The 26,285-nt window shown below is 59.5% G+C and overlaps 2 protein-coding genes across 9 annotated transcripts; both read left to right on the top strand.

The window, feature by feature from the left end:
• Positions 1 to 1,703: 1,703 nt before the first annotated feature.
• On the top strand, positions 1,704 to 15,946 carry PDLIM2 (PDZ and LIM domain 2). 4 transcript variants are annotated; one of them, XM_077868896.1, is made up of 10 exons: positions 1,704 to 1,734; positions 4,129 to 4,223; positions 4,909 to 5,060; positions 7,682 to 7,751; positions 7,861 to 8,012; positions 8,168 to 8,246; positions 12,127 to 12,209; positions 12,444 to 12,589; positions 14,179 to 14,296; positions 15,376 to 15,946. In XM_077868896.1, the coding sequence occupies exons 2-10, from the start codon at positions 4,131 to 4,133 to the stop codon at positions 15,551 to 15,553; spliced, it is 1,071 nt and encodes a 356-aa protein (XP_077725022.1). In that variant the 5' UTR covers positions 1,704 to 1,734; positions 4,129 to 4,130; the 3' UTR covers positions 15,554 to 15,946. The 4 variants fall into 4 exon arrangements, with proteins under 4 accessions (XP_077725022.1, XP_077725021.1, XP_077725020.1 ...); XM_077868895.1 differs by having other exon boundaries at positions 1,716 to 1,834; XM_077868894.1 differs by lacking the exon at positions 1,704 to 1,734 and adding an exon at positions 2,532 to 2,667.
• Positions 15,947 to 20,003: 4,057 nt separating this feature from the next.
• Positions 20,004 to 25,896, top strand: C24H8orf58 (chromosome 24 C8orf58 homolog). 5 transcript variants are annotated; one of them, XM_077868891.1, is made up of 7 exons: positions 20,004 to 20,995; positions 22,557 to 23,068; positions 23,431 to 23,571; positions 23,721 to 23,847; positions 23,976 to 24,088; positions 24,335 to 24,417; positions 24,951 to 25,896. In XM_077868891.1, the coding sequence occupies exons 1-7, from the start codon at positions 20,905 to 20,907 to the stop codon at positions 25,060 to 25,062; spliced, it is 1,179 nt and encodes a 392-aa protein (XP_077725017.1). In that variant the 5' UTR covers positions 20,004 to 20,904; the 3' UTR covers positions 25,063 to 25,896. The 5 variants fall into 5 exon arrangements, with proteins under 5 accessions (XP_077725017.1, XP_077725015.1, XP_077725019.1 ...); XM_077868889.1 differs by having other exon boundaries at positions 24,311 to 24,417; XM_077868893.1 differs by lacking the exon at positions 20,004 to 20,995 and adding an exon at positions 21,482 to 21,579.
• The last annotated feature ends 389 nt before the right edge of the window (positions 25,897 to 26,285 follow it).

Raw genomic sequence — 26,285 nt, 5'->3', positions numbered from 1 at the left:
ACGTGGGTTATCTGATGTAAGCGTCCCAATGACAGGGGTGGGGTTCCATTTTATGGGACGAGAGACTGAGGATGAGAAATTAAGTTGTCTGGGTTACATGATTGTAAAATGTGAAGTCAAGTCCAATGACTCTTGTCACCTCTCTGCACTAAGTATACTAAATGCCCAGGCAGTCCTTTCCTTGTCTTGGATAAGGAAGGTCCTGCATGAGGCCCAGGACTTCCTGGGGCAGCGCCAGGCTGGGCCTCTCACGTTCTTCCTGACAGTCCTGTCTGCTAGACCTGTCACAGGGCACCCTGTGGTGCCAGGTGGGTGGGAAGAGGTGGTGGCGCCTAGTTGTGCTTTTGAATGACCGGGCCACAGCCTGGCCCTGGCAGTTTCCTTGAGCTGGGGTGTGGCCTGGGCCCCAGTGGGGGTTAAACAGCAGCTGGAGGAACAAGACCTATGTGCACCCGTCTCTTCTGTCCACCCCAGTCCTCACCACCATCTGCTTCTAAGTTAGCAGGCCCAGCCCATCTTGTGGAAATGACCTTCCTTCAGGAACCCACTGGCCCGTTCCTGATCCCCTGTCACAGCTTCTTCGCATTCCCTGATGCCCTCATAAAAGATATCAGGGTTGATTGGGACTTCCTCTCCCTGGGGCAGAAACCAAATCCACACCCTCTTTGATGGAACCCTGAAACTTCTGCAGCAAATCAACCCTCCACCCCTGGGCTGCCTGCCACCTGCTTGCACAATGACAGCTTCTGTCCCTTGACCTGGTGTGAGGTGGGAGGGGAGGGGAGGGCCCGAGGCCTGAGGGGGTGAGGGGGACCTGAGATGTCAGAAAGGGCTGCAGGCCACAGTGGGGGAGAGGGATGCTTATCCTATTGGCGAGGTGAGCTGAGTGACTTGCCCAGGACCAGAGTTGCTTAGACGGGGACAGTACTCCCCTCTGGTCCACAGGGTCTGGCCCTTGCTTAGTCAATTTTGTTTTTGTTGTGAGTTTTGTGAATGCACAAGCCACAGAGTAGAAATCCTACAGATTAACCTATAGATGCTAGGGACTAGGGTGATGTCAGGAGCACAGAAAGACATAAAACAGAGGCCCTGCCACAAACTGGGGGTGAAGGAAGGGAAATGAATCCATTCACTCATTCAAACAATATTCATTCTACGATTAGCGAATGCTAATCGCTGTGTGCCAGACACTGTGCTAGGCTCGGGGAATGGAGCAGTGAACAAATCCCTCCCACCCTAAGAGGAACCTGCCCGTCAGCACATGTGGGAGGACAGTCTGCAGACCGGAGGCTAAGGTATGCATTATCTCCATTTTATCCATGGGGAAACTGAGGAAATTACCCAAGGTCACGCTGTAAGAGGCAGATCTGACATTTGAGGCTAGGTCTGTGCGACTCCAAGGCTGCACTTGCCCGTCCTGCAGTCTCCTGCTCCCTGGAGGGCCTCCAGTCTAGTTGTGGGGGGGAGAGCAGTGGTGTCCTGCAAAGAGGTCAATCCTGGAGGCCCGGGACTGAGGGGTGGGAGAGTGGCTTTCACACCTGGGGAGGGAGGGAGCCCCAGCAGGGAGCTGGAGGCTGCGCTGTCGCTGTCGCTGATGGCCGGGTCAGTGCAGGGAGGATGAGACGGGGCTGAGGTGGGCGGGGAGGGTGGCAGGAGGGTGGAAGGCAGTCCTCGCAGGGGGAAGCCGAGGGAATGACTCACTCGGAGCCAGGCAGCCTACAGCTGTGCCCACAGGTGTGCTTCCCTGAAAACAGCCCAGCCCCACAGCGACCGTGCAAAGTCCGGGCCGGCGGGAGATGCGCGAGGACCGGTGACCCTCGGGCTCCGGGTGAAGGTGCCCGGGGATGGCTCTGGGGAACCGTGTGCCAGAGGGGTCTGGGCTGGGGCCTGGGGCCTGGGGCCTGGGGCCTTCCCTTGGCTGCCGTGTCCCTAGCCCCGGAGCCTGGGTTCCAGGTGGCTGGCGGGAGCGGGGGCCAGGGGTGCCTGCTGCGGCTGGCGCACCCCAGCAGGGCAGCAGAGAGGGCAGCCAGGGAAGGAAACGGCGCCAGCCCGGGGAGTGCCCGGCGACCCCCGCCACGGCCCTCGGGTCGGGAGGTCGCCCCAGCGGGGCCGGCTCGCGGGCGTCTCGGCAGCGGCTCAGCGCCCCCCGCGGGCCCCAGCACCGGGAGCGCCGCGGCCTCGGGGGGCGCGGTGGGGGCGGCGGCGGGCGCCCGCCTCGGGATCGGGGGTGTCGGCCGCACCCGCGCCGGCGTCGGAGCCCGGAGTGGGCGGGGGAGCCGGGCGGACCGCAGACGGACCCAGCCGGCCCGGCCCGCCCCGCCCCGGGGTGCTGGGGGGAGGCCCCGGGAAGGCGGGTGGGCGCGGCCGGCCTGGGAGAGCTCGGGGGGCGGCAGCCCCGGGCGTCGCAGGGCACCTGGCGGGGGAGGCCGCGCCCCCTCCCCGCACGCCGCGGCGGGGCGAGGGCCAGGTGGCCGCCGGGGCCGGGCTGCGCGGAGGAGGCGGCGGCAGGGGCGGCCCCGGGATCACATGGGCGGAGGCAGGTCCCGGAGCCCCGGGCGGGCTCTCCCCAGAGTCGGGCGGCGGCGGCGGCGGCTCCTCACCCTTCCTCCTTCCCTGCCCTTCCCTCCCGGGCCCGGCCGCCCAGCCCGACGGGTGAGCGGGAGCCAGGTGAGCGGGGCCGGGTGAGCGGGGCCGGGTGAGCGGGGCCGGGTGAGCGGGGCCAGGTGAGCGGGGCCCGGTGAGCGCGCCCACCTGCGCGCCGTCCGCACGGCCGGCTCCGGGGCCCTGGCGGCTCCGCGCGCTGCCGCCCCCTCCGCGCCCCGGCGCCCGCCCTGCAGCCTCCCCGGAGGCGGCGCCCCCCGCGGGCGGCCCTTTCTCATCCCCGCGCTTCTGCTCCAGCGTCCGGCCCGCGGTACCTTGGCCTCGGAGCGCACAGGGCGCCGGAGCTGGGAGAGCCGGGCCGACGGGCTGGGCACCTCCCCGCGGCCCGGGCGCGGAGTCCACCGCCGGCTCAAAGGTCTGAGAACGCGGGGGCTCTGCACTGCCAGCGCCGGCCCGGGCCCCGGGACCTGGCAGGGGCAGGGGCAGGGGCTAGGCCTGGGCAAAAGGCCGAGGAGAGGGCGGGCAGCCGGTTCTGGCTTGAGCGCGCTCTCCCCAGGCTCTTAAACTTGGGAAGTGGCCCCAGTGTCCTTGATCGATTCTGACAGCAATTGCGGTCTCTGGGCCTCCCCAGGGGCAGCCTCAGGGGGCTGCTGGGTAGGGTGGTGGCCCAGGCTGGCATTACAGCTTCCTGCCCGGGTTGGCTCCTGACTCCATAACTAGAGGCTCAGGAAATCCTACAAGGGCTGGTCTGCAAGGACACTCCCTTGCCCAGCGGAGGGGCAGTGGATGGGAGGCCCGGGGCGCCAGCTAGCAGGCAGCATCAGTCAGCTCACCCTGCTGCTCATTGCCAGGGGGTGGATGCGCCCAGCCGGGCACATGAGCCCGTCCTCCTGGCTGGGGCTGTTCGGAGGGCAGCAGGCCGCTGGGGGTGGTGGGAAGCCCAGTCTTGCCTATCTGGACCACATTGCCAGGGGCCAGGCAGGCAGCCAGGAGGCCCCTCTGAGGACCCTGGGCCAGTCCCCACCCAGCCAACTACTGGGCCAGTCTGCGGTGGCCTCATCCCCTTGTTTGCTATCACTCCTGTTCCCAGAACACTGCCCTCCCCCAGAGTGGGGAGGAAGTACCTTGTGCAGTCAGTTTTGGGGACAGGAAGCGGGCCCTGAAGCGACTTAGCCTTGCTGGTGGAGGAGGGGGAGAGGCAGGAAGCGGTGACATCTCCTACCACCTGCCTCGGCCTTGCCGCCTGTTCTCCTGGTCTCCATCCCGCAAGCCCCCGTGAGGCGCCCTGGCAGCCTGCCCTCTGGGAGCCGCGCTGCTGGAGATGGTGGCGGGCGAAGGGGGAACTCAGAGCCATGGCTTCCCAGCGTGGGGGGAAGTGAAACTGGGGGTTGAGGAAGGGAGTTAGTCACTTCCTCTACCCTCCCCCTCACCCCCCCAGCCCCTAACTGGCTGCTCACTGGACCTGTCATCCCCTCTCTTCTGCTTCTCCTGCCACCTTACAGCGTCTCCATCCCTCTGCTTCCTCAGATATGGCGCTGACGGTGGATGTGGCAGGGCCAGGGCCCTGGGGCTTCCGGATCACTGGGGGCAGGGATTTCCACTCGCCCATCATGGTGACCAAGGTAAGGGCTAGTTCCAGGAGCTAAGGAGGTGCCCCCCAGAGGTAGGGTCTACCCTGCTCTGCACAGGCACCTTTCTTTGTTTATTCTGGAAGCAGAGGTCTGCTGCTGGGAGTGGTAGCCTGGGGAGGACTGGGGCTCCATTGCCATGGGGATGCGATGACCACTCCAGGAACAGACTTCTAGGGAGTGAAAGGGAGCTGGGCCAAGTACAGGGCTCCTCTCTCCTTGGACACCAACCCTATACCTGCTGGCAGCCATTTGGGGAGTTTACTAGAACAGAAGCCCCAGGTCCTTGGCAGTTTCCTCTTGACCCAGGCCCAGGCCAGGGAGCGTTCGTGCCAACGGGCTGCATGCAGGCAGCCACCTGCATGGTGTGATGTGCACGGGCAGGGCTCTCTATCCTAAAGCATTTCCAAGTACAGTCCCTGAAATGCTGCCATTTCTTCGGGAGGCCCAGTGAGAACGCCAGCGCTGGGGTGAGGGGGGTGGCTCCCCTCCAGCTTTTGGAGGGCATGAGCCGATCAGCTGGGCAGAGCCTGCTGGGCCGGGGGACAAAGTGGGAAGCAGGCCAGCCTGCTTCAAACCAGCCTCTGTGTTCCCTGGGCAGGACAGAGAGAAACCCCCTCTCCTCCATCCCGACGGGAATGTCATCACTGTCTGAGCAGGGATATCTCATCCCCTACAGGTAACCGAGAGGGGCAAGGCTGAGGCTGCTGACCTCCGGCCTGGCGACATTATCGTGGCCATCAACGGGGAGAGCGCCGAGGGCATGCTCCATGCTGAGGCCCAGAGCAAGATCCGCCACAGCCCCTCACCCCTGCGGCTGCAGCTAGACCGGTAGGCCCTCCACCTCCGCTGGGCCCGCCGGCTTTTTCTCTCCTCTGCCTGCCTGCTGCACAGCGGCTGTCCTCACCCACCTGCCCTCAGCCCCACCCCGGCCTTCCTGGGCCCTTTGGGCTCATCTTTGAGAAGGTCCAGGCTCTGGGGCTGCAGCAGGGTGGGCTGGGGGGTGTCCCTATGCATGGCTGGGCATGCAGCCATGGGCAGGGCAGGCTGGCATCAGCCACCTGGATGCCCGGGTTTGACGGGTTCCCAAGTGCGCAGGGTACAGGGTGTGGGCATGAAGTGGGTTGAAGAGGGGAAAGGTGTGCCTTAGGCTGGGTCTCCTGGGCCCCTGCCTCCAACAGAGGATGGCCTTTGTTCTGATCCGGGGGGGGGGTGGTTTGAGGGGTCTGGGAGCTCACTCACCATAGGACCCCTCGGTCCCTCCCCACTGCCTCTGGGGGCTGTGCTGGTGAAGGAAGATTCCTAGGCTTGGGTTTTCAGCCCGGAGACCTGGTTGTGGGGGTGGGGGGAACAGGTGGCTCCTTGGGGTGGAGCGTCCAAGTGAGTCACAGGGCAAGAATGTTGGGAGATCCCCCAGCCAGGAGAACCCTCTGGGCAAGCCTTGAACCTGAGTCAGGCACCTCCAGCCTCTCTGCCATCCCCTCCCCTCACTTGGGCTCTCTCTGGGCCCTGGCTCCATGCCATCTCTTCACCCCCCACCATCCCACAGTGCTGCAGAAGCTGGCTTCCGTGATGCTCTCATGACCCTGGCCCCATCCTGACTCCTTCCTCGGACTCATGAGTGTTTGCAGGAGTGGGGCCTAGAAGAGGAGGGTGGAGAGTAGCTTATGGCATATGTGAAGGGGACCAAAGTCTATAAGAGGCTGCAGAATGGGGTGGCAGAGGGGCAGGGAGCTGCTGACACCATCACTTCCTCACAGTTCCTTCTAGAGGGACCCAGTCCCATGAGGGAGTGGGCCGGGCTGAATCCCTCCAGGCCTCCAGCTCCATGTTGGGTAGGTCAAGACTCCCTGCCTCTTCTTTCTTTGTCTGGCCTCCTCCGAAACCCCCCGAGTCTCCCCCACATCAGGAGGCCACTTGGGCACCCAGAAGCTCTGTGGCAGGAAGCAGTGCTCTGGACTGGAGCCTGAGCTTGAGCTTGAGCTCCCTTCACTCTGGCTCCACACCCCTCCCTGGGGAGGCTGAGGCTGTGGCTGCTGTGGTGTGCGATGACTGAGGTTCTTGTTGACCTCTCTGGAAGTGACCCGACATCCAGGAATGGTGTAGTGGGATTGGGACATGGTGGGCTTTTTCTTCACCCTCAGCCAGCCCCAGCCCTCCCATGGCTTCCTGTTCAAGGCTCCAGTGGGAAGGGCTTTGGAGGGGGTCCCCAGGGAGCTGAGGTAAGGGCATCTCTTTTCTGGGTGCCTTGGTGATTGGTGGGGGGGTTGGGGCTGCTTGTTGCTTTAGCTCTCTGGGTCCTGTGGGGGGAAGAAGGCACAGGCTCCATCCTTTGTTGGCTTCAGAAGGGACCAGGAATGACCCTCTCAAAGGTATTCCAAGCCATTAGCAGCTGGTGGCAGACAGCATCTGGCTGGGCAGAGGAGAGTGGGCGGCTGGCCTGACCATTGTTGGGCTTTAGGAAATTGCTTTCTCTCTCTGGGCTTCAGTTTCTGCATGGGTGCAAGATAAAGGATTATTGATGTGAAATCAGCAATCTCCCCCAAAATTAATCTACAAACTGATGCTGACCAGTGACAAAGTCTGGATGAAATGCAAAAAAAAAAAAAAAAAAAAAAGGGATCCCTGGGTGGCTTAGCAGTTTGGCGCCTGCCTTTGGCCCAGGGCATGATCCTGGAGTCCCGGGATCAAGTCCCACGTCGGGCTCCTAGCATGGAGCCTGCTTCTCCCTCCTCCTGTGTCTCTGTCTCTCTCTCTCTTTCTCTATGTCTATCATAAATAAGTAAATAAATACATCTTTAAAAAAAAATTAAAAGAGGGGTGCCTGGCTGGCTCAGTCAGTAGAGCATGCAACTCTTCATCCCGGGGTCGTGAGCTTGAGCCCCATGTTGAACATAGCGATTACTTAAAGAAAAAAAAGAGGAGTGGTTGGGTGGCTCAGTTAGTGAAGCATCTGGCTTTGGCTCAGTTCATGGTCTTGGGGTCCTGGGATCGAGCCCCACGTCGGGGTTCCACACTCATTGAGGAGTCTGCTTCTCCCTCTCCCTCTGCCCTTTCCCCTGCTTATGCTCTCTCTCTCTAATAAATAAATAAATAAATAAATAAATTAATTAATTAATTAATAATCTTTTTAAAAAAGGAATAAAAAGAAAAGGGAAAAGAAAAAGACAGGGGATACTGTGAGGAGTTTTTAACAAAATTGAATTTATGAAGTATGTCCAGTCTACATATTGATGCTAAACTGTCCTTTCCTTGGAGAAATGGCGGTGGTTGTTGATAATGATTGTTTGTTTTGAATTTGGCAAAGTTGCAAGTTGACAACCTGATATCCACGTTTTGAACATTTTACTCATCTTGAGAATCTGTTGTGGGACCAGCTGGAATCTGCAGCCCCTGTCAGGTTAGGAGGGTTCCAGGACTCCTGTGACTTGCCTCCCCCGGCCTCTCCTCAGGTCTCCGGCTGCTTCCCCCAGGCAGACCAATGGGGAAAGCTCTGTGGAAGTGCTGGCCACTCGCTTCCAGGTAGGATGGGGCCTTCTTCTGGGAACTCCAGCACCCTGAAGTGAAGGGGAGCCCTGAGGGGCAGGGCCGGGAGGGGCTGGGTGCCACCCTCCCAGCCTTCTCTCCACAGGGCTCTGTGAGGACCCACTCGGACAGCCAGTCCTCCCTGCGGTCTTCCTGCTCCAGCCCCTGCTCCTCCAGCCCCCAGCCGGGCAGCCCCTTCTCTGCCCTGCCCCCCAGCAGCCCGCACACCCTCCCTGGGGAGGCTGTGGTCAGCCGCAGGTGAGCGCACGGGGTGGGGTCCAGACCAGGCCCCTCAGTCTCCATAGCTGGGTTTAGGGTTTAGGGGAGCCTGAGGGAACACCCTCTGTGTCCCTGAGGCAGGCGGGTGGGGGGGGGGGATGCCTGGCACCCAGCTGCCCTTGCCTGCATTTCAGTTTCCAGAACCTGGCATATTCCCCGGGACCCACTGCTGCCAACCGCTTTTCCTATGGGGGCCGTCCTGGAAGCCGCCAGGTGAGGATACCTGGGGGGAGGACAGAGCCTCCCATCCTGGTTGGTTGCTGCCCACCAGCAGGACCCACTCAGGTCCCACTTGGGCAGCTGGGGCCTCCATTTCCCAGCACCAAGCACGCCCCTCTCCCGAGCCAGGAGGCCGTTGTGTCTGTGGTGGGCCGCCCTCTCTGTGCCCCAGCCCTGCCTGGCCAGTCCCCAGCGGCCTTCTACCTCTTGCCCTCCCACTTGCCGCCTCCCCTCCTCCTGCTAGCTTCCTCCCTTCCTGAGTGTTTCTCTTGGGCCAGGGCTGAAATAGTTTTGCTGCTGTTGTTGGGATGGTTCCCTTTGGCTCTGGCTGCATCTCTTGAACACATTCCTCCCCATTCCAAGTCCCATGCCCACCCCCAACTCCTGTCCCCCCCATCCCCCTTCCTCCTCCTCTGACTCAGCCCAGAGAACCACCACCAGTGGGACTGTGGTTCTGCCTCAAGTTGCATTTGGCTTACTTTCTGTCTGCCCCCTTCCCTGCCCTTCTACCCTGGACACCCCCCACTGGGTCCCATTGTGAACTGGTGACAGGCCCCGCCTTCCCTGCCTTGGTGGTATTTCTCCTCTGTAAGGGCAGGGGTGAGGAAGTGAGGGAGTGAGGCCACAGCTGCTGGCGGCAGAGTTGGGGGGGGGGGCATGTCCAGCCTTGGGGTGAAGGGGATGAGGCCCAGCCGCTGGAATCCTACCTCCCGGTTGATTTTGCATTCCAGAAGGCAGAGCCTTTGGAGATGGCTGGGGGAGGGCATTAGAAACTGGGGGCTCTGGAGAAGGAGAGGGAGGGCTCCTGTGGGGGAGCCCATGGTAGGGCCCCTCCAGTGACTCGTTGTGGGCCTACTCAGTGGCCTGCCAGGCAGTGTGGGCATGGAGATGCCTTCGATAAGATCCCCGTCTTTAAAGAATGTGAAATGTAGTTGGGAGATAAGACAAACATGTAAAGCAGTTCTGGAACAATTAAGAACTGAACAGTGTGGTCTTAATTATAAAAGCAGGAGGCATTCTGGGAGGGGAGAGGAGTGTCAGCTGGGTGGCCTGAGAAGGCTTTGTCAGGAATTTTGCTGGACGTCGGAGGTAGGACTGGGTAGGGTTTAGATTAGGGGACGATAAGCCAGGGAGATGGGAAAATGGTGTACCAGCAAGACCTGGCATGTTTGGGGTGGCGGTGGGGTGGGGAGGGGAGGGGCTTCTCTGGGAGAGCTTTGGGGTGGAGACCAGCTGAAAATACGCTTGGCCCAGGGCATGGCTGGAGAGGGTCCATCATCTTGGCCTTCTTCCCTGCAGCGTCCCAAACTTGGGCAAACGGGAGATGCTGGTGGTACAGGGTGTGGCTCCCCAGCCAGCAGCAGCACCTTGGAACCTGTTAGAAATGCTAATTTTCAGGTCCTAGCCTGAGATGCAGGAGTGAGGGTGCGGAGCAGGGGCACCAATATGTGTTTTCAGAAGCCCTCAGGGACCCGATGCAAAGACTTGAAGACCACCCATGCTGTGTAAACAGGAGCCCTGGGCTGGGTGGTAGGGAGACGTGGCTTAGTACCACCGCCACCATCTAACCTGGGATAAGCCCCTCTTGCTCTCTCTGGACCTCAGAGTTAGTCTCCATGCTCTGAGTTTCCTTCTTTGGCCTGAGGACCGTGGTCATTCCTTCAACAAACTTTTATTGAGCAGTTGCTTTGTGTCAGGCACCCTTCTAGGCTCTGGGGATGCACTGGTGGATAAACAGAAATTCCTAGCCCAATGAAGCTTTGCATTCTGGCCTATAAAGGAGGCTGTGGTCAGATGGTGTGGGAGTCACAGGGCCCCACACCTCCCTCTTGGGAGTCACTGTGTACTTGTAGCACCTTCAAGGCTCTAAGAAGTCCCATGAGAAATAGATTTAATTTTATTAATTTCCTAAACTTTATTTATTTATTTTTCCTAAACTTACTTTAACAACAGAATTTCTCCTGGCGCTCCCTGCCCCACACCTGCAACTCACTTATTAACGTCCCCGTGTTCACCAGAACACATTTTGAGAGGTGTTGGCTATAGATGAGCCCTTTCACCCCCTGTACTTGGGGATGAAGGTTCCTGCAGGTGTCCCTAGCTGACCAGGAGGGAGGGAGAAGGAAGGCAGAGCTGCTCCCCAGTAAGGGGGTTGGGCCCCTTTCCACCAGGGCACAGTGGTCTTTCAGGAGGAAGGGGGGTACAGGTGACTGTAGATGAGGTGCCCCCACCCCAGTCTGCCAGGGCCAGGGCCTTGCTGCTGGCTCCTGAGCTGGCTGGGGCTCCACTGAGCCCAGGGCACAGGACACCACCAGCCTTTATGGTGCCCTTCTGGAAACTGGAAGTGCCATGTCTGGGTCGGCACATGCTTTGGTGAGCAGATGTGAAGTGAAGGGAGCACCCCTCTGGCTGGTTGGCACGGGGACTTGGCTTGCCAAGAGCGCCTGGGTAGCTTTCAGCACCCCCTTCTGGCTAGCCGCTGCCCCTGTGTGGGCACATGCTGACTTCAGATGGCGCAACGGGACATGGTTCTTAAGTAGCAGGGGCTGACTGTCCTTCCTGAGGAAACCATCTTACCGTCTGTCGACTGCGTGGCATTGAGAGCATGAGGAATGTAGGCAGGTGGAAGGGAGCTGCAGGGGTGAGGGTCCAGGGCTGTCTTCTCAAAACTCTCAAGTTTCTGCTTTTAGCTTAAAAATTCATAGGGCTTTATCGTTTCATCCCATAATTTGTCCCTGATTTTGAATTTTAAAATTGAGGGAATTTGGGGATCGCCTGGGTGGCTCAGTGGTTGAGCACCTGCCTTTGGCCCAGGGTGTGATCCTGGAGTCCCGGGATCAAGTCCCACACTGGGGTCCCTGAGGGGAGCCTGCTTCTCCCTCTGCCTGTGTCTCTGCTTCTCTCTCTGGGTCTTTCATGAATAAATAAATAAAATCTTTAAAAAATAAAATAAAGGGATCCCTGGGTGGCGCAGCGGTTTGGCGCCTGCCTTTGGCCCAGGGCGTGATCCTGGAGACCTGGGATCAAATCCCACATCGGGCTCCCGGCATGGAGCCTCCTTCTCCCTCTGCCTGTGTCTCTGCCCCTCTCTCTCTCTCTCTGTGTGACTATCATAAATAAATAAAAATTAAAAAAAAAAATAAAAAAAATAATAAAATAAAATAAAATAAAATAAAATAAAATAAAATAAAATAAAATAAAATAAAATAGAGGGAATTCGGCCTTCTGGGGAACTGTGCTCCCAGCATGGTGCGCTGTGGCCTGTCTGGTTGTGGCTGGGTGGGGCTCCCTCTTTCCTTGGGGGTGCCCAGAGAGAGGAAGCAGAGGAGGAGGGGTGGGTGCAGAGGTGCAGGCCAGAAAGGGGAGCAACAGGGAATTCGAAGGCAAGATTTCCACTGGACAGCAAGTGTAAAGAGCCCCAGATGGACAGCACACACCTGGAGAGGGGGCACTGCTGCTGGCACGTGGGCCGCAAATGGGCTTGACCCCCCACGGCTCCAGGGCAGCCACGAGAGGCCCACCAGCCCACACCTGGGACAGGAGGCGTGTGCAGGGGCGAGGTCCCTGGTGCGGCCCCAGCCCTGCCCCTGGAGGGGTCTCAGGCCCTTCACTCCATGTTTCCCCGACCTCACCGCAGGAGGATCTGCTTCCCCTCTGCTGTCCAGCCCCTGCCCAATCTCCTGGCGGGGCCTCTGCACCTCCGTAGGTGGGTGTAGGTGGGTGTAGGTGGGTGCTGGCCGCCCGGTACCCCGGGGCCTGCAGGGGGCCTGCTGGTCAGCGGGGGCCGGGCGCCCCCTGGTGGCGGGCCTGGGGCCGGGCGGGCGGCCCGAGGCTGCAGCCGCGACTCCTCCCCTGGTGCCTCGCTGTCCCGCAGGCCGGCCTCGGCGGCGCTGGCGACGCGGCGGTGCTGGTGCTGCCGCCTTCCCCGGGTCCCTGTCCCTCCAGCCCCAGGCTCAGGTACCGGCGGGCCCCGGGGGGGGGGGGTCCCGGAGGGCCTGGGAGGGCCTGAGGCCGACGGGCTTTCCAGAGAAGAGGGATGGGGTAGTGGGGAGGTGGGGGGGGGGGGCTTGGCTTTCCTCCGAGTCCCCCGGAATCCCCTGGGTCTCCCCTGGGGCACCCTTTCCCTGCCCCCATGCTGGCGCTCATACCCAGGGAGGGCCCCTCACTCCTGGCTGCCTCCCGTCCCCGCAGTGCGGACTCCGAAAGGGGAAGCCACCTTCTGGACGAGGACTCCGAAGTCTACAAGATGCTGCAGGAAAATCGCGAGGGGCGGGTGGCCCCCCGGCAGTCCAGCTCCTTTCGGCTCTTGCAGGAAGCCCTGGAGGCTGAGGAGAAAGGTGAGTCCCTGGGGAGGGGGGGCGGGGGGTTCCAACCCCCAGGGTAGGAAGTAGGTTCCAGCAGGACACCCCTGGGCCCCGACTGGACACGATATTGAACTAGTATTTCTTAAGTGCGCATCACAGGAGTAGACACCAGAGGGGGGTTCCAGCACCAAAGGAGCTTTCAATCTGGTAGGTCTGGTAGGGGGGTGCACCCAGAGGTGCTGGCAGGGGTGCACCCAGAGGTGCTCCCTGGGATCAGGAAGCGTGTCAAGGGAAGCATAAAGGTGGGGGGCAGGGTCCCCAGGCAGGGCTTCACAGAGGAAGGTGGGTTTGACTTGACTCTTGAAGAAAGATCAAGACTTTTAACAAAGGCCTTAAGATGGCGGCTGGGAGTTGGAGCCTCAGAGAGGACACCAAAAAAAAAAAAAAAAAAGTGGCAGGGAGCTCCGTGGCCTGTGGTGGCTGTGGCTGGCAGCTGCGGGGCTTGGTGTGGGAGCCGGAGCAGCGGGCCTGGCAGCGCAGACGGCGGTCTCGGAGGTCAAGTCCTGGCTGAGAGGTGTCGCGTGCCCGGCCGACGAGTGCCCTGACCCAGGAGGGCCCGGTACGTAACGCCAGGCGCCGCCTCTCGGATGCCGGAGTGAGCAGGAGGAGAGGGACGGGCTCTTGCCGGCCACTCGGTGATTCACTGGACAGATTTACTGTGCCTGTCGGATGGGCCAGGGGCGTGCGGAGCGTGGGGCCGAGCGCAGTCGGGCACCTGTCCGCCCTTGAGGAGCTGTTGATGGGGCAGACGGGCCTGCGCAGCTCCTGAGGTGGCTGTAGCTGTACTGTGTGTGCGTGTGTGCGTGTGTGTGCGCGTGCGTGCGCGCTGCCCCCGTGCAGGGGAGAGGCGAGGAGGCCCGGCCTGAGCACTGGCTACAGGGAGGCAGAGGTGGGGCGGTCGGGAGGATCAACAGCCTCACCAGCACAGTATCTGGTGGCCCCTTTCAACTCTGACCTTCAGCTCCTGGGATGTTCACTGCGGTCAGAGGGCAGGGAGCCAGTCTTGTGCATCATCACCCTGAGGCCTTGGTGGAGCCCGGGACGGGGCCCAGGGAGAGGGGTGGGGGGAGCACAGACAGTCGGTGACTCCACGGCTCAAGCCTGGGCGTCCTTGGCGGCCAACAGGGACCATACCCGCCCAGGAACATCTGTGCTTCATCTCAGTGTTGTTCCAAGGCTCACATGCAACAGTGTCCATAAAAGCTCTTTGAAAACTGTGTAAAGGTAGTGTGGTGCTGCTATTATCTGTTATTACCATTTTTAATTAATATCATCACGACTGGATCACGAGAGGAAACGCCTGCTTGGTGGGAGGTGGTAGCTACAGCACAGACGCTCTTCGGGGTGCCTTAGCTTGGGCTGACTGCGCCTTAGCCAAGGAGCTGCCGTGATCACTCTCTTCTTCTATTACCTACCTGCCTCACACCCAGTGTTCCTTTGGAGGTGCACAAGAGCACCTCTTAGGAGTCCGCGTGCGAGGAGCATGCAAGGATCAATACAGCCTGGGGCTGCCGCTGGTGGATGACTCTAATGTGTCTGTCTGCACCCCCCACCCCTCCCAGGTGGCACACCTGCCTTCCTGCCCAGCCTGCTGAGCCCCCAGTCCTCCCTGCCCACCTCCAGGGCCCTGGCCACCCCACCCAAGCTCCACACGTGCGAGAAGTGCGGCACCAGCATTGTGTGAGTATTGGCGGCTGGGAGGCAGGCACGCCCAGGCAGGGCCCTGCTGGGGGTGGGAGTGGGGGGTGGGGGGTGGAGCCTGGGATGCCCTCAGGAAGACTCTGCAGAGAACAGCCTGTCAGGGCCCCTGGAGGGGGTGGGGTGGGGTTTGTGGGTTATTTTCAGGCTTCTTACACGCCTTGCTGGCTTCTTCCTGCTGCATCTCCTCCTTCCTGGTCTCTCTCCCCCACCCCGGAGGAGGAGGAGGAAGAAGAAATGCTACTGCTTCTGATTGCTCTCCAATAATCTCAAAGCCTCTGGAGATCTGCCTCTAGATGAGGTGCCTCCTCCTGGAAAATTTTACTCTTCCCCCTCCCTCACCCCCTTTGGAAAGAGATTTTCCAGAGGTAGGTTCATTTTTCTCAGTGGGTGGCATTATAATGCAGCCACATTCTCTGGCAAATTGCTGAAAGCCCACTCCCCCTGCCATAAATTTCTTAACGTGCAGTGTGCAGTGTTGACGAGCGGATGACTCACCTTAGGCAAAGCCCTTAGCCTCTGCGGGCTTTCGTGTTCCCCCTGCGGAATGGGATACTGCTTATGCCTGTTGTGCAGATGCGAGTGGTGTATCTCAGAGCAGGGGGCAGGGCTCCCCAGGGCTCGTTAGACGGATGGCTGGCCCATGCCTCAGAGCTTCCTCTTTGGGGATCCCTGGCCCCAGAATTTGCATTTCCAACTTGTTCCCAGGGGTTGCAATCCTGAGGGTCCTGGTACCTGGGACCACATTTTGAGAACCACTGCTCCATTAACAACCCAGAAAATTCCGGATGGATTATGTCTGCTTTGTGTAAAGGAGAAAGGACTCCTTTTTTTTTTTTTTTTTTAAACCAGAGGTCCTAGGGGTGGGGGTTGGGAGTTATTGAAGTGAGAGCCCCAAAGGAAGCCTCAGGGAGTCTAGGGTCTGAGATTTGGGGATCTTCCCTGACTCTGGGCTGGGAACTAGGCTCCTGGGAAATGAGAATGGCAGCGTCCTGCCTGTCGCCCCATCTCCACCCCAACGCCCCAGGCTAATGGCTTTCCCCTCTCCATCGCCCCTGCAGGAACCATGCTGTACGCATCCAGGAGGGGCGCTACCGTCACCCGGGCTGCTACTCCTGCGCAGACTGTGGGCTGAACCTGAAGATGCGGGGGCACTTTTGGGTGGGAGACGAGCTGTACTGTGAGAAGCATGCCCGCCAGCGCTACTCCTCACCCCCCACCCTCAGCTCCCAGGCCTGAGCTCCTGGCTGTGCTCTCAGCCTGCCCTCAACTCTGTGGGCACCTGTATAGCAAGGCCATGCCAAAAACAAGTTGGCAGGGAAGGGTGGTGGCAGGTGGTGGGGTTCCGCCCTCTGCGCTAGGTGAGGCCAGGGCCTGGGACCTGTCCTCATGCACGGTCTCACCGTCCCAGGCTTCTGCTAGGTACTCTCAATTTCCCCCGCAGGACAGGCTGTGCACCAAAGTCTGAGGTGGGCACTGCATTGGGTATCTCTGTGCAACAGGGGTTAGGTGGGGGATGTGACACAGAGATAAATATGTAGAAAGAGAGGGGTGGGCCAGAGGCTAAAGGTATTCACTCTGTATAGTTTTCACATATGAGCTCTATAAATATATATACATGGACAAAACAAAGTAGATCTTTTCTCTCCTTCCCAGCCCGGGCCCCTGGGGACGAGCTTCTCTCTACCACTGGGGAGAAAGTCCTTATTGGCATAATTTTTTCCCTTTTATTTCCCTCCCTCCCATGAACCCTTGCCTTACCAGGTGCTTCACTATGTGATCCCCCTTACTGAAGAGGCTTGCTTCTTTTGGTGGAAGGTTATGCTCTTTCTGGACAACTTCCCCTCTTTTTTAAAACAATTTTATTTTATTATTTTTATTTATTTATTTATTTATTTATTTATTTATTTATTTATTTATGATAGTCTAAGAGAGAGAGAGAGAGAGAGGCAGAGACACAGGCAGAGGGAGAAGCAGGCTCCATGCACCGGGAGCCCGACGTGGGATTCGATCCCGGGTCTCCGGGATCGCGCCCTGGGCCAAAGGCAGGCACCAAACCGCTGCACCACCCAGGGATCCCTATTTTATTATTTTTAAAGATTTTATTCGTCCATTCATGAGAGACACAGACAGAGAGGGAGAGAGAGAGAGGCAGAGACACAGGCAGAGGGAGAAGCAGGCTCCACGCAGGGAGGCTGACATGGGACTCGATCCCGGGTCTCCAGGATCAGGCCCTGGGCTAAAGGCAGAGCTAAACCGCTGAGCCACTGGGGCTGCCCAAAAGATATTATTTTTAAGTAATCTCTACCCCCCAATATGGGGCTTGAACTTAAAACGACAGTTGGTGGAGCACATTTGGTTGCGTGCTCCTCCTGGACCCATTTATTGGTGCCCCTCCTGGACCCATTTATTTATTTATTTTAAAGATTTTATTTATGTGAGAAAAAGCACATGTGGATAAGGACGAGTCGGGTAGAGGGAGGGGGAGAAGCAGACTCCCCACTGAGCAGGGGGCTCCATGGGGGGCTTGATCCCAGGATCCCGGGATTATGACCTGAGCCCCAGCAGGTGCTAAACTGACTGAGTCACCCAGGCGCCCCACCTCCTAGACCCTTTTTTATAGATGCCAGTTTTACTGGGATAATTCCTGGTCCATGAGAGGCGTGAGTTTCTCACTGGGAGCCTGGAGAAGAGGAGAGGTGCTAGAGGGCAGGCAGGAGAAATAGGAGGCAGGCCCGGATGTCCAATCTGTCCAGACCCGGCTTGGTGAGACAGTGTCAGTACTCCTCTGGCACTGGCCAGCCTGGGACTCTGTGCTCCTTGCTCTACCTGGGGTGAATGCTGTAAGCCCCGCTGACTTACCCAGATGAGCCGGATGGGCAGGAGAAGGGCAGCATCCAGAGCACCTCCAGCACTTGGCCAAGGCTGTCTGCACCCATTTGAGAAAGATAATCACCAGAAAGAACCTCGGATAGGGCTGCAGGTTAGCCTTGCCTGGGAAGGACAGGCCAGTGGAGTCCCCATCCCAAGGGACCACCCTACCCACCTTGGGAGACCCCACTGGCTTCATTGGTAGTTGATTTGAGAAACAAAAACAATCAGTGAAGAGTGCTAGGTGCCAGGTGAGTCTACCCTCAGGTATGTTTGAGTTGAGGTGGGGGCCAGAGGTTCCCTACCAGATTTAGGGCTTGATTCACCCACCACCCCCAGTCCTAATCCCAAAGGACATTTCAGAAAGGTGTATGGGTGCTGCTGGGTACTCCAGACCTACCCACCCCACCTCCAGGTAGCTTGAGGAATGGGCCACAGCCTCAGCTTTGTTTTCACAGAAATGATCAAAGCTGGACTTCAGAGGCTTTTGTGCTGTGGGGCTCTTTTTGGAAGGAACCTTGGTGGAGACTGTTTGTGTTGGCTCCTCAGGCACCTGTTGATATAATTTACACCTTCCTATAATTGTCTCACCTTTTGCCTGGATGGCTGCCTTTATTTTCATAGAAAAGATCAAGGCTTTCTGTGGCTTAGGAGTACACCAGGCCAGAACACCTGGTCCGCAACGGGACGGCCTCCTTGGCGCCACCTACTGTCAGAGGTAGCCCACGACAGGGAGCTACAGAGGAGAATGCGCCCAAAAGGGGCCATTTCACCCCTCCGTCAATACCTGGGTCCTGGCACAGTGAGAATATGGAAAAATATAGCCTTTTTTTGTTGCTTTCCTGAAGGTAATGGTCAAGTGGCAGCAACTGAGATGGCATGAATGAAATAAGACTATATGGCAATGAGTCCTAGAGCTAATGTGGAACATACAAGGCGGGCCCCGTAAGTACAGAGCAGAGGCCATCTGTGTGTAAGGATGGACAGGACTTGACAGGTGGAATGGACAGACGCCAACCGATGGGGTGGGTGCAGGTGGAATGCTCAGTTTAGGGCAGAGGCTGAAGGAGGTATCAAGAGAAGACTAGAAAGGGAGATGGGAGCCTTGAATGCCAGAAGAAATGGTCTGAACTTCACCTGAGGCTCTGGAAACATTTTGAAAATTTAAAGCAGGGAAGTGACAGGTTGGAAAAGGTGGGCTGGGATATTAACATGGTCAGATCCCCACCTTTAACCAAGCCTGGTGGGCCAGCAGTGTTCTAAGGAGTGGAGGAGAACAAAATGTGGGATAGGAGCCCCTTGTGAAATGGGTATGCCAGTGAGTTGCTGAATGCCTTTGGAAGGCTGGATGGGCTTTTTTGTTTTTGTTTTTGTTTGGCTGGATGGGTTGAAGCTGAAATCCAGTTCTTTAGTTGTGGCAGGCAGCTCTCTTTGCAGGAGCCTGAGGGTTTCAGAGTGCTCTGCAGCTACACAGCCAGCCTGAGCTTGGGAGCAAACTTCTTTGGAAGATGGAGTTATTAGCCAAACCCATTGGTCAGAGGAGAAGGTTGGGGGCAGTCTTCGATCTTTTACCTTGCTCTCCCTCCACCCATGCCAAGCCAGCTGTGAGCGGCCACTCCACGTGACCCAGATATAGTGTGTGTGTGTATGTGTGTGTGGCAACTATCTAATTATAAGACTGCAATTTGTCTAGTGCTGTGCCCTCTTGAGTTTTTTTTTTTTTTTTTTTTTTTGCATTTGGGGGAATAACTTCAGAAATGGAGACAGATTCAAGTTAGAAGTTCCCTGAGAGAGCATCTGGGTGTCTGGGTGGTTCAGTGGTAGAGTGTCTGCCTTCGGCTCAGGGCGTGATCCCAGAGTTGGGGGATGGAGTCCCACATTGAGCCTGCTTCTCCCTTTTCCTGTGTCTCTGCATTTCTCTGTGTCTCTTGTGAATAAATAAAATCTAAAAAAATAAAAAGTTCCCCAGAGAGCATCTAACATAGCCCCTTTAGTTAGAAATGGGAAGGTGACATTCCCAAAGTTACACGACTAGATAATCTTAACACATAGACGTTTTAAGTGCTTTAAGCCTCACAGTTCTGAGATAGGTATTGCTATCCCCTTTCTTCTATAAATGAAGAAACTGTGGACAGGGAGGATGAGTAACCAGTCCAAGCACTCCTAGCTGGTTAAGGGGAGGGGAGGAAATGGCACCTGGAGTCTGAATCCCGCATTTCTGGTTTGGGGTAGGGAGTTTTTGCACCTCTATCAGCAGAGGCTGCCTCCCAGGCCACAAGGGAGGTCACCATGGCTCCCAGCCTTCTCTGCTCTGGCAGGAGCTGCCTCCAGCCTCTTGGCTTTGACCTTCCTCCCACCGGGCCTAGCTCAGTGCTGAGCTTTGCAGGAAATGTGCTTCCTGAAGCTGGGACTTCCCCATGGAGGACGAGGGGCAGCTGGGCATCCCTGGTTTCATCCTGAGAGATGACTCTGCCCGGCCACCATGTGTCTCAGGAACTCAGGGCAGCTGCTCACCAGTCAGGTGGGCAGCGAGGGGGTGGCTTTGCCATTCCTTCAAGCATCTCTCAAAGGGAAAGGATTCTCCCTTAGTAGTAGGGAGGGTGGGAGATACAGAGCCCTCTGTGTGGCGAAGCCGGGACCTAGCTCTGGTCACAGGGCTGCTCCAGTCAGGGCTTCAGAAGGCAGATGGGAGGGAAGTGTGTAGCCCCCATGAAGGATCCCCATCACCAGATACCCCTCAGGCCTATCGGTGTGGTGGGGTGCAGGCGTGTGGCCTGGAAGGGAGTGTGCTTGGGTGTGTGTGGGTGGGGGTGTGGGTTCTTTTGAGCCCACACAAAGCCTTATGCTGAGACACTGCATTCCTGCTGGCTGGGCTTCCTGTTCCAGATGCATTCTTGCCCCAGAGTCACCAGGGAGACTGCTTGGAATCTGGCCCCACATTCTCCAAATTCAGGGCGAGATCTGGCAAAGGTTCCCCCCCTTTACCTCCCCACCCTCTCTTTGGAGGGAGGAAGCCACCTGATAGGGGCCAGCCCTCCAACCCTCCTACCTAGGAGGGCTGGGGTGGGGTCGGACACTGCCTATGGGGTTTGGTGCCACACATCCTGTTGGACAAGCATAAAGCAGTTCCTGCCAGGCCCTGCATTCAGTGTCCCCGTCTATATCTGGGCAAGGGGAATGGAGTAGCGGTGCTGCCTAGAAGGATGGGGTTAGGAGGGGGCAACCCAGAGGACCTATGCCTAGCAGGGTAGGGCTTGGCCTGAAAATCAAGGTAATTGAATGGCAGGTAATTGAGGGACTAGGCTCTCATTCTGTCTCCCGACTTGGCTACAGGCTACCGGCTTCCGTTTCCTCTTCCTACATAGTTAGAATCTTCTAGTTTGTGGCCCCCTGGTAAGGCTCCCGTGTAAGGTGTTTGAGGAAGGGTATGAAGGAGCAAGGAGCACAGCGGGGTGGGTAGTGTCTTCTCCCCTCCCAGTTAACGGCCACTTCCTTCCCAGGGCTCCGGCCCCAGCCCCTCCCCCCGAGGCTCAGGTGCAAGTTTGCACGTCCACCAGCTCCCTTATCTGCCTCCCGGGGGTTTGGGTTCTGCCGGGACTTTTCCAGCCCTGTCCCCTTCCTCCGGCGAGTGAGGTCTCCTTGGAGGCCAGCGGCCCCTCGGGTCACCTTCGGCAGCTCCCCTTTCAGGCTGGGAGCCTTTGGGGGTGAAGGACGGTGGAATGCATGGGCCCAAAGAGGGTGGGGGTGGGGACGCGGCCTCCAGGCTGCTTCTCGGCCCCCCCCCCGGGCCCAGTTCCCCGAGGTGCTCGGGTGAGGAAGAGGAGGGGGCGCCGCGGGGCTCGGCTCTCGCCGCGGACACGCGCGCTCGGCGCAGGGGGACCGTCGGCCGCGGCGGGCTTGGGGCGGCTGCGCGGCGGGCCCGGGCACACGGCGGGGAGCGCGGGGCCGCGGGTCGGGGCCGGGGCGGGGGCTCTGCCGCAGCCCCGTGGGGCTCCACTTCCTTCCGCGCTCCCCGCCCCGTCCAGGCCCCGCCAACGCCCCCCATCCGCGGCGGCATCTCGGCGGCAGGAAGACGGAGCAGCGAGGGAACCGGGGGCGGGGCGGGGCGGGGCGGGGCGGGGGCCGCAGCTGCAGCCGACGGCGCCCGGAGCCCGAGGGTCGGCGGACCCAGGCGCTGCCCGCGCCCCCCGCGCCGCTCACCTGCGCGCCCCTCCCCGCCCCGCCCCGCCCCGCCCCTCCCCTCCGCGCCCCGCGGGAGGGTCCGGGGCCGCGCCCAGCCGGGCCGGACGCGTGCGGAGCCGCCAGCCAGCGGCGGGGGAGGCGGGCCGGGCGCCGCGTCGGGGCCATGCTGGGCCGGCGGCGCGTCTTCGCGGTGGAGCCGCTCGGCGGCCGGGGTGAGTCCCCCCCGCCTCCTGCCCCGGGGCCGCCTCCCCTCGGACCGGCTGGGGATGGCGCCGCGCCCCGGAGCCCCGGGTGGGGGCGGTAGACCGGCCCCGTCCATCCCGGCCTCTGACTCCCCCCGTGGATCCCCCCGCGGTGGCGGCCGCGTCCCCGAAGGAGACCGCCCTCGGCCGGGAGGGCGGGGGCCGCTTGGCCTGGGGAGCCGGGGGCGGCCGTCGGTCTGTCCGCTCGCGCCGGCGCTGGTGCATCAGGCTGGGTGGGCCCAGCGCCGAGGGCAGCCCTGGGGCCGGGCGCGGCTTCGCCTCCGCTCCCCCCCAATCAGCTCCCCCCCCCTTTTCCCACCAGCTCTCCAAAAAATCTTCACTATTTCTCATTTAAAAGCACAGCAGCCCGCCACGGCTACGGCGATTGTTATTTTTATTACCCTCCCCGGGAGCTCCGGAGGGACTTGATCTCGCATCCCAGTCCCGACCCCAGGCTTCCTTCTCTGTGCCTTTCCCCGTGTCCCGACGTGGGGGTGGGGGTGGGGGTGGGGGTGGTCACAGTAGGTCACAGCCCTACCGCCCCGTGGGGAGTAGTTGGAGAGACCGAGGCTCCCCGTTCACCACTTGGAGGTCTTAGGCGGACCCGGCCCCAGGGCACAAGGGATCCCAAGAAGCAGCAGCTCCCCCCTCAAAAGGGGGACCGGCCAGACAGGGAGCTGATGAATGTGCCCTACCAGGCCTTGCCTGCCACACAGCCCAGATCCCGGGGGGCTGTGATGGCCAACAAAGACTACTGTGACGGGAACCCATCTTAACTTCTCCAGGCCAGGGAAGGGAGAGACCTGGGCGGGGCGGTGGCCACCCAGTGGATCGCCTCCCTCCACCTCTGGCCCAGGACACTCCTCCGCGGGGAATGCTGCCAGCTGCCAGGAATGCTGGGGGCGTCAGGGGCGGCCTGCCCAGCCTGATACTCACTCTCCTGGCAGATGGGGTTGCTGAGGACTTGGCGCTCGGCTGCGTAGTACCTGGAGTCAGCAGCACCTACAGACGGATCCCGGACGCTGCTCAGGGGTGCTCGCTGGCCTCCTGGAAGGCGGATGGGCAGTTGAGAGGTCCCAGGAGGCAGGAGCCGCTTCTCAAACTGGCCTCCCGGGACTCAGGAGTGGAGATGGTGGTTGGAGACAGCCCCCTGACCGCCTCACCGGGCCTTTCTCAGGACTCTCTGGACTTTGAGCCCACAGGGAGCCCTGAGCCCCGGGCGCTCGCTTCCATGGAGCCTCCCGCCCACCTAGGCCGGCTCGTGGCCAGCCACAAGCTGGAGCAGGTGCTGGAGCGGTCCCGCCAACTCCCGGCTTCCCCTGCCGGCGCGCCGCCCCACCACCGTTCCCTGAAGCCACCAAGCAAGCCTGAATATGATGTGCCCCTTTTTGGAGCAGGGGAACAGGAGGCCACTGAGGCAGAAACGGACCTAGAGGCAGGCCTGGAAGAAGCAGAGGTGGTGAGTGCCACGCCACCTCTCAGGCTCGGTGAAGAGTGCGATGGAAATGGCCCTTTCACACGGGGGTGGGGGGGCTGGGGGTGGGTTGCTGGCTGTGGGGCCTCACTGGCTCTTTCTCCTTGGAGCTCTCTCGGGGTGGGGCATTCCTTGCTTCTAATTGACGGGTTGTTCTTGCCTCGGCCCACTCCCAGCTGTGTGGAGGGGGGCAGTACGGGGCCAGCCTGGCCATGCCTGGCCGGGTAGGGAGGCCAGCTGGTGGTGTGCGCCTACTATCCCCGGCCCCTCTGCTCCCATCTGCTGGCTGCCCAGGATGGGCGTCTGGCTGAATTCAGGGGTTTCCCCTACCTCACTCTGTCCCACAGGTCAGGGGCCTGGGGCCTGAAGCCTGGGCCTGTCTCCCAGGGCAGGGTCTCCGCTACCTGGAACACCTGTGCCTCGTGCTGGAGCAGATGGCAAGGCTTCAGCAGCTCTACCTGCAGCTGCAGACCCAGAGGCCCCCAAGGGTGAGTGAGCTGCAGGTGGACAGGCCAGTGGGGGGTGGGTGGAGACAGGTGAGTGGGGGAAGCAGAGAAGGTCTGGGACCCCTGGAACCAGGGCTCCCTTCAGAACAGCCTCAGCCCTCTAGTCAGGTGCCCGTCTGTCCTGTGCACAGGATCCTGAAGCGGAGGAGGCAGAGGAAGAGGAGGAGGTGGGGGAGCCAATCCTGGCACCTTCACCTCCACCTTCTCGTGCCCCAGGCAGTGAGGCACGCAAACTGCTGAGCCAGGCACAGGAGACAGGTGAGGGGCCATGGCATCTCCCACTGTGTCTTGCCTGCCCAGGGCCCCCCAGGCAGACCCTTTGAGTCCTGGCCTTGATGGGTGGCTTCCTGCTTCTGGCCCTGGGTAATCTGATTCTCTTTCTGAAGGGGCAAAAACAGCAGTAGCCCTAAAGGTAGGGCTGCCAAGTGCCAACCCTGACAGGCTGTCAGAGGCCACCGCAGAGCCAGCCCACATCTTCCCACCCTCCCAGGGACACAAGGTAGGTGATGGGTGTGTGCGGAGGCAGGTGACAGGATGGAGGGGGTTAGGGGCTGGTTGGGATGTGTACATATCCCAAAGGCTGGAAACACTCAGAAAGTGATGGAATTCCTGGTTGGAGAGGGTGACTTGTCCTGGCTGTGGTGCCTGCTGTCTTTGGGAGCTTGGTCAGGGGTATGTTGTGGGGAGGAGCTCTGTGGTGATCCCCCCACCCTCTGCTCAGCTGGATCTCTCCCACTGGAACAAGGTCAAAGTCCTGCTCAACCGGATCCGTTGGAGGAGCCCGAAGCACCCTGAGTCCCCTGCCCCTTCTGATGGGCGTGCCCCTAGGTGAGTCCTGGGGCCCAGCCCAGGTTAGGGCAGCGAAAGGAGTGATGAACCCGGATGCTGAGATTGGACTGCCAGTTGTGGTTTTTTTTTTTGGTCCCTTTGAAATCTGAGAGACGCAGGTAGTCTTGGAGAGGGTGCTGGAAGAAACAGAAAGTAGCTAACACATCCCGTTTACAGAGGAGGATGGGGACTGGACTGGGGAAGGCAGTTGCTTTCCTGAGGCCACATGTGTGGTGAGACGGTGGCAGGGGCAGGGCCAGAAGAGGGGAAACCCCCTCATGTCCGCCCAGCAAGCCCTCACCCTTCGCAGCTGAACCTTAGGCCACCTCCCAGATTTGCTGGGAGAGCAAAGGGACACAGAGGATTCCCCAATAGATGATGGGGGGTGATGGTGAATAACTCAGTGGGGCAAGGAAGCACCATGCCGAAGTCCCCGGCTCCCCACGGCAGATAGGCAATTCCCCATCAAGTCTGTGGCCATTGCTGCCTTCGTGTCCCCCTCCTAGCCTAAAGCTACCTTTCCTTTTGCACAGGATTGAGTCAAGGGGGTTCCCCGAAAGAACTTCATGCCAGCCACTCCGGAAGACCTTTATGCCATCATTTGTGGTTAAGAAGCAGCGAACGAAAAACCTCTCTGTATGCTGAGACCTCCTGGTGCGGGGACGTGACCCTGGGTGGAGGGGTGTGCAGTGAAGTCTTCTTCCTCGCCCTTTGCCCTCTGCTGCTTCTGGGCACTGCCAGGAAAAGCTGCTGATACTCTTCTCTCTGAGGAGAGAGCTGGATCTTTCTCCTCTGGGCAGCCTGGCAGAGGAGCCCTGGTTCCCTGAGAGGCCCCCCAGGTGTGGCAGCCCCCGGGCTCCTTACTGGTTGCCAGAAATCCCTGGTCCTAGACAATGTGAACTAACTTATTTATCCGGAGTCCTTGGAGCAGGTTTGGCACGATGTCCTACTGGGGCATGGCGTGTCACAGAGGTGGATCTATGCAAAATGATACGTGTATCTCTGTGAGTGTGTCACTGTTGCAAACTGGCTGGATCCATCCCTGTCTTCTGAATCATGCGCTCAGGGGGGTGGTCCTCTGGGTGACGTAACTGGTGAGGTAACTGCGGAAGGATGGAACCGGCCTTCATTCCTCAGTGGGCTGATCTGGAGTCTTGCTTCCTCCTCATACCTTCGTGGGTAGCCCCAGGACGGGGCAGGAGGGTCCCACCTTGGGTGCCTCTGCAGAGAGCTTGCCTGGGACAACGTGGAGAAGAGCAGAGTAGTAACCTTCAAGATCTGTCCTCCGCCGCTTTGGTCCCTTTACACATCAGAGCCAAAACCAGAGACTCCTACGAGCTTTATGACCTTGACAAAAATCCCTTAACTTTTCTGAGCCATGGCTTCCTACTTAACCTCCCAGATGGTTTCATGATACCTGCCCCACCTACCTCACAGTCTTGTTATGAAGATAAAATGAGATTAAACTGTCTCATCCAAGTACGCTGTGAATGTTAAATGAACGGGGAGGGGGAGGAGGGTGTGGTGTTGGGAGGAGGACACCCTGGAGGGAGGACGGGTACAGGAGGACTGGGGCTGCCAGTGGAGGCTTAAGTGGCCAGTGAGGAGCAGGCAAGACTTGAAGCAGGTCACTTCTCCAAGGTCTTCGGGTTCATAGCTTGAGAATTAGGGCACCGATTCCTGACCTCTGTGACCTTCCAGAGTTGTGAGGACTAAAGGAAAATGTTCCTGAGCACGTTGTAAATGTCTACCAAGATATTGTGGTGGTTTATTTATTGCAGCACCTTGGGCTCCCAGCTCTTTGGGAATTGAGGACGGGGAAAAGGCTTAGTCTCCGGTAGGTATCGGAGGTCGGGAGGGGAGCTGTC

Source organism: Canis aureus, chromosome 24, assembly GCF_053574225.1.
Source record: "Canis aureus isolate CA01 chromosome 24, VMU_Caureus_v.1.0, whole genome shotgun sequence".
In the NCBI taxonomy this organism is placed as follows: Eukaryota; Metazoa; Chordata; class Mammalia; order Carnivora; family Canidae; genus Canis; species Canis aureus.
Note: the sequence above shows the minus strand (reverse complement) of the source record. Positions and strands in the feature narration are given on the sequence as shown.